The 6,867-nt window shown below is 31.9% G+C and overlaps 1 protein-coding gene across 1 annotated transcript; it reads left to right on the top strand.

The window, feature by feature from the left end:
- Positions 1-283: 283 nt before the first annotated feature.
- Positions 284-5,748, top strand: LOC107865884 (glycosyltransferase BC10-like). The gene is made up of 2 exons (XM_016712078.2): positions 284-2,370; positions 4,959-5,748. Exons 1-2 carry the CDS (start codon positions 1,768-1,770, stop codon positions 5,598-5,600), a joined length of 1,245 nt encoding a protein of 414 aa, XP_016567564.2. The 5' UTR covers positions 284-1,767; the 3' UTR covers positions 5,601-5,748.
- The last annotated feature ends 1,119 nt before the right edge of the window (positions 5,749-6,867 follow it).

Here is a 6,867-nt window from a genome sequence, read left to right as displayed (position 1 = left end):
ACTTAATTTCGATGCCACAGCCAAACAACAAAACAAGAAATGAATGTACCCCTTTGGGCACGTCAAGTGGAAAAGGGAAAACAATTTTAGAAAACATACATTCTTTTTTAGGAAATCAGAAATTATTCATTGATAATTACACATCAAATTAACGTAAACATATGCATTATAATATTTTTTACATCTACCTCAACGTTACGGAATTAGCTTCCACATTTTTCAACGTTTCTCCCAATTCCCAAACAATAACAAAGAATATGTTCTGTTTGAGGGAAGTTAATGTATCTCAATTTAAAAAAGCTAAAAGGAAATTTGCCTTTGATTTTCTCTAATCGTCGTCAACTGAAAGACACAAGGACTTCAGCAGTGGTAAATCTAGAATTTCAATTAATGAGTTCAACTCTTTAAGTGATTAAAAATAATGGGTTCATAATTATTATTTATTATATCTTTTATGATTTCTTTCTTACACACACATAAGTGCTAGTGTTAACTTGAACTAATTATTTTTGTTAAGCACGCTCTCTCTCTCTGTATATATATATGCTTGATAAAAAAGAGAAAAGAGTTTATACATATGCTCGATAAAAAAAGAAAAAAGTTTCGTCATAAGGTCATGAGTCTTTTGCGAAAATGCCACACATAAAATAGATGCAAATGTAGGAGGTAACTTTATGCATAATATATATAGGACACTTTGATGTACAAAACTATTGCTCTAGTTGTTAATTGAACAATCAAATCCTTGGGAACAATTATTGCTTAGTTGATTGACTATCTCAAATTTCACTTATAAACAATGAACAACATCCAAATCCTTGTTATGTATATATTTTGGAGTTCCTACTTTTCAGGAATTAAAGGAAGAATACATGTACTAGCAAGCAAGAAAAATGAATTGTCTTCCGTAAGTCATGGAAATATTTTTTGGACTAATTGGGATCCACTTGGGATAACACAAATTCTTCTTTCTTCCAATTTTTCATCTACCTCCATCTTTCTTCTAACTTTTTAATTAGCTGCAAAAACTAATCAATTTTTCTTAAATCTATTTGAATAAAATAAATATTCCTCCACTCTGTAAATGGTCAAATCCTTCTACATGTCTCTACTACTCCAAGAATATTCTTTCACTGGTAATATTCACAATTACTCAATCCCTTATACATTCCAAAAATGATTAATTAGATCATCCACGTTTCCTCCTTTATCTTCTTGTACATTGTTTTCAATTATAAGAATTAAGTACCTCATGACTTGTACAAATAATTGTATTATTTGACATTGACACCTCCAGATTGTCTTAGAATTAAAGAAAATTACAGAAGAGGTAAATCAAAGTAAATATTAAATACAGGTGATTCTATATATTGTTAAAATCCTTACATTTCATGCATCTCTTAGAGATAAAAAAATTGGACGCCTTTGAGGTCTTCATGAATTAAGGAAACCCAAACTTCTTTTAGGTTAAAATATTAATTAATTAGCTAGAATCTGTCTGTCTAATTCTAGTGAGTAAGCATGTAAGTTCTTTGCTTCCATCTCTGCTATATATATTTCCTCTTCTTCTTCCTCTTTGCTACTAGTATTTTTTTCGTTTTCTTTTCTTTTCTTTCGAGTCGAGTCTATCAGAAACAACCTTTTTACCCCGACAAAAAGTAGGGGGTAAGGTGCACTGCATACAGGCATCCTACATATCTTCCCTAGATCCCACTCGTTGATTGCACCAGGTACGTTGTTGTAGTAGTATTTTTTTCGTAGAGTTTCATGAAAATGAAGAATGAACAAGATCAATTCACTACTACAAAACTATTTAGTCTTTCTCAAACGTACCTTCATAATGTTGTTGTCTATTTTATTATCTTTGGGTCTGGTCTAATAATTGGTATATCAGTAAGTTTTTTCCTCGAAGATATTCCTAACACTATACAAAACAAATTATTTTTCACCCTAACCCAACCACCCCCACCCCCACCTCCTACACCAATACTCCCACCACCACCACCACCGCCACAACCTCAACAACAAATACCTTTAGTCTTAAACAATGAGACCAAAATTTTACCTAGGAAAATAGGGTTAAGAGAGTATATCAAAGCACCAGAATCATGTAAACATGATATGAAAGATGAAGAGTTGATTTGGAGGGCTTCGATGGTGCCACGTGTAAGGGATTTTCCATTTAAGAGAAGGCCAAAAATTGCTTTTATGTTTCTTACAAGAGGAAGTTTGCCATTGGCTCCATTATGGGAAAGATTTTTTGAAGGACATGAAGGGTCTTATTCTATTTATGTTCATTCTCAGCCATCTTTTAATGCTACTGCTCCAGAAGGAGGACCTATTTTTCAGGGCAGAAGAGTTCCAAGTAAGGTAAGTTTACGACTTCACCATCATTATTAATTAATTTACATCATATTTATTAGTGATATTGTCTGCTTCGAGTCTAGGTCAGCACTCACCTTTACCAAACGTATTAGGGTATATCTAAAGCTTGTTTATTTTAATACCTAGCATTTTTACGGATGTGGTGAACTATTTACCATGCAACCTCTTAAGGACTCAACATCTTCATTAAACTCAATTAAACGTTGAGTTTAGGCAACTACAAGTATTTTGATAACTGTGTGTTTAGGTCAAATTGTGTGTTCCTCGACGCATTTTACATAATAATTACTAACCCCCCAACATAGATACATTGTAAGTTTGTCTAAAATCACGAGTATCTTTTTAAAATTAATAACATAACGTGATGTTTTGTTTGTTTTCATGATCACATAGAGATCTACAAGTTAATTTTTAAAGTATTATGCACAAACCTAGTATAGTGCAAAAATACAGAATAATGACAAGTGACAATTAAGGAGGGGGGAAATCAACTGGTGCCGTATCAAATGGTCCGTGTTTTACTAGACAGCGCGGAAGCAGAGAGAGATGTGGATTCCACATTCATTATTTTTTTTCGCGTTAACTTTTACTAGTCCACTATATTAATAATAGAAATATTAACCTTTTCAGTTTGAAAAAATAAGAAATAACTTGTCACGCGGTTCATAATTTATCCTTAGTATTAGTTTTAATCATTCCTCAATACATCTTTCAAAATAGTTGAATTTATTAGAGTATATTGTTAATTCTATTTATTGCTCGTGTACCAAGTCCGGGCGAGTAAAAATGGACGGAGGGGTATTAAAGATTTCAAATATAGACCTCTTAATTGTTGATGTCATGGTAATACTAGCATATTTTGATTCAATGAATATACATCACCATATATTAGTTGACTTTTGACAGTTTTGTGATATTAATAACGCGTCTTTTAGCATTAATTACCGAGAATTCTGGTACTCTTCTTGACTAGTACAACATTGTTAGATCGGACTAATTTACGACACTTGTCTTGTGTAATTAATGTCAATAATGATGAGCCCTATGTCATGTGCCGGAAATTATATATCCTAGTCAGAGTCATGATCGAATATGGTGCTTGTTTGATCGATAGATTTGGTAAATAAATAAAGTTTCACCTTTAATGGTGAATCTAGAATGTAACCGACAGGTTAACCAAAACTTAATAGCTTCTTCTTTGTTGAAGGAACTAGGCATCTATGTTGCCTTTCTAGACAAGAATTTGCTAGCACTTTTTTGTTGTAAATGTCTTTTATTCTACTCCTTTTGCCAACTAGAAACAAATAACACTTTTTTACTTCTATACTATATATGCTGCCACACTTCACCAAATTCCTTTCTTCTGTGCCTTGTCATCTTTCTCTTTCGCACGTAAACTCTACAAGACCATGTAGGACTCCACAAACAAATTTCTAGATTTTTACGCAAGTAGTCGATTGAATTCACATTTCACTTCTCTAGTCGTTATATATAATAATGATTGTACATATTATTATAAATTTGTCACATATTTTTAATTTGAACAATTGTGTGAGCGGCTATTTAAAAGTTAATTTTTTCAAAATTTTCTATGTTCGAAGCATAGCCGGTATTGGACTCGGCCCAACAAACAGCTTGGGGCTTTTATGGAAGGCTAGGTCCATTAAGATTTGTCTTGCAATGGTCTGTTTTATTTCGGGAAAAGGACATGAGCTGACCATTTTTTAAAAAAATGGCCACAATTTGAAAAAGTGGACATGCTGTAGCCAGTAGGCTTAATTAATTCTCCTTTTTAGTCATTTGGCCCAATTGGGCACATGCAGTCTCTATTCTCAATTGATACACTTTTTAAAAAAGAGAAAGAAAATTCTATGCAAACATATGCAGTCCCTATACCTAATTGATATTCTTTTATACCACATTAATACACTTTCATACTACATTGATACACTTGCAGCGTCCATATACTCAATTGATACTCTCTTATACTAGATTTATACATTTTCAGAATGAATGTAGAAACTATATAGAGTCGTATAAAATATGTATCTAAATTATAATTATAGTTAAAAAATGTATAGAATGTGTATAAAAATGCTATAATTATTATATAGAATATCTATGTATAGAAACTGTATCATTATTATATATAAATATATATATCTTTAACAATTGTATTATATTAAAAGTATAAATAATAGGAATAAAAAATATAATTTACTGATTTTTTTTCTGTTCTAACTATAAATTATTGAGAGAAAAAGCTCCATAAAATTATATTTAATTGTAAAAATAAAAAAAGTTTCTTTTAAAATTTAAAAAAGAATAGCGAGAGAGAGTGAGAAGAGCAGCCACCAAAGGAAAAAAGAAAAAGAGAAAACAATGAATTGGTATATTAAAAAGGAGCCGAAATGATTAATTGGTGGAATTACAATTTTTAGATTACTTTTGGTGGAATTTGTTTGACCGACAAGCCATTTTCGTCCTTTTCCCTTTTATTTCTCATCTAACTGAGTAGTTGATGAGAAACTTATTACTAACATTTTGACATGGTCTTTTAACCTTTTATGCAGCAAGTAGAATGGGGAAAATTTAACATGGTAGAAGCGGAACGACGATTACTAGCGAACGCTTTACTAGACTTATCAAACGAGCGCTTTGTGCTCCTTTCGGAATCATGCATTCCTCTATACAACTTCACAACCATCTACAACTACATCATGAACTCTGCGAATACCTTCACGGAGTCTTACGACTTATTGGGGCCGGTGGGACGCGGGCGTTACAACAAGAGAATGAAGCCATGGGTCACCCTCGGCCAATGGCGAAAAGGGTCCCAATGGTTCGAGGTTGATCGCGAGATCGCCATCGACATAATATCGGATCAAAAATATTCTAATTTGTTCAAGAGATATTGCAAGCCTGCATGTTACTCGGACGAGCATTATTTGCCAACATTTGTGGCAATGAAATATTGGTGGAAAAATGAAAATAGAACATTGACATGGGTTGATTGGGCCAAAGGTGGACCTCATCCAACAAAGTTTATTAGGCCAGATGTGACAGAAGATTTGCTTAATATGATGAGAAATGGGACCAAATGTGAGTATAATGGTAGGCCTAGTAAAATGTGTTACATGTTTGCTAGGAAGTTTTTGCCTGGCACTTTGGATAGGCTTTTGAGGTTTGCTCCTAAAGTGATGAAATTCGGCTGAATACTCTCTTTTTTTTTTTAAATCTCTCCGTTCATTTTTATTTATTGGATTTTATTTCTCGAGTATCTAACAACATACACTTTGCCTAAATTGATATTTGTGTTTTAATCAAATCAACTCTTGTGAAGTGAAACTTGAAAAATAAGTGAACGGATTTTTGTTAATCATTTCAAGTTCTTGCAATGGTTGCAACTATATAAGTAGGTTATTTATTGTTAATGGTGAAAGGTAAATGAAAGTAGAATTCGTATTTAATAACATTACTTTGCGATTAGAGAGGCCGTTTCTGATATACCATCCTTCGCCTAGCTTAAAGGATCAAAATTACACACTTTATTAGTTAAAGTTTAAATGTACTCATGAAAATAATGCAAAAGTTAAATCTAAAACATGAGAATAACTAAAGGACTAAAATCAAAAGTTAAAACTAAAACATGAGAATAACTAAAGGACTAAAATCGTACGTCATTTTTTTCCTACCTAATAAATAAAAAATTGGTCGTCCTTTTGAGGATAACTGCTACACCCAAAAGGAAAAAGAGGTGCGTTTTTGAAATTTCTAAGTCTTTGTTTGGTAGCTTCTTTGTAATTGTTCAAGAGACTAGACCTGATACAGACCAAGAACAAAACTACCATTTTTTTGGTTGTGTGTATGTGATATATATACGGGCAATAGAATCGAAATTTTCACTAAAAAGATTCAAATAATAAAAGTAAACACAAAGTAAAATCAGAATTCTTACTAAAAGATTCAAATATAAAAAATAAACACACACAAAAAAAAAAGTTTCGTCGGAGGGGTTCGGATTAACCGTTTCACCGTTTTGCCTCCCCCCTCCTCATATACCTCATCCTTTATTGAATGGACTGGAAGTTTAAGAATATATATATAGATTGAATCTTGTAGTAATAAACTTATCATGTGTTACGTCTATCATATCAAAATACTCTTTGAATCATGTCACTTCGAACATGCTATGTGAGTTGTTACTATATTATAAGGAATTAATATCATTAATAGTGAAGTGTGAATTTGGACATTAAAAATTTACTATAGGGTAAAACTAGAGGGGCCAAGAGGTTCATCCGAATTCTATTTTTAAAAAAATTGTATGTATACAATGTCAAATTATTATTTATTTATATATAATGATAGTAAATCTCCGTAATTTCTTTGAATACTTATTTCCTTACATATATTTTGAATCTTCTAAATATAAATTTTGAATCCATCGCTAATTTACTAAACATATATCTTTGAACAAGT

The sequence above is a fragment of the Capsicum annuum genome, chromosome 3, assembly GCF_002878395.1.
Source record: "Capsicum annuum cultivar UCD-10X-F1 chromosome 3, UCD10Xv1.1, whole genome shotgun sequence".
NCBI lineage: Eukaryota > Viridiplantae > Streptophyta > Magnoliopsida > Solanales > Solanaceae > Capsicum > Capsicum annuum.
Note: the sequence above shows the minus strand (reverse complement) of the source record. Positions and strands in the feature narration are given on the sequence as shown.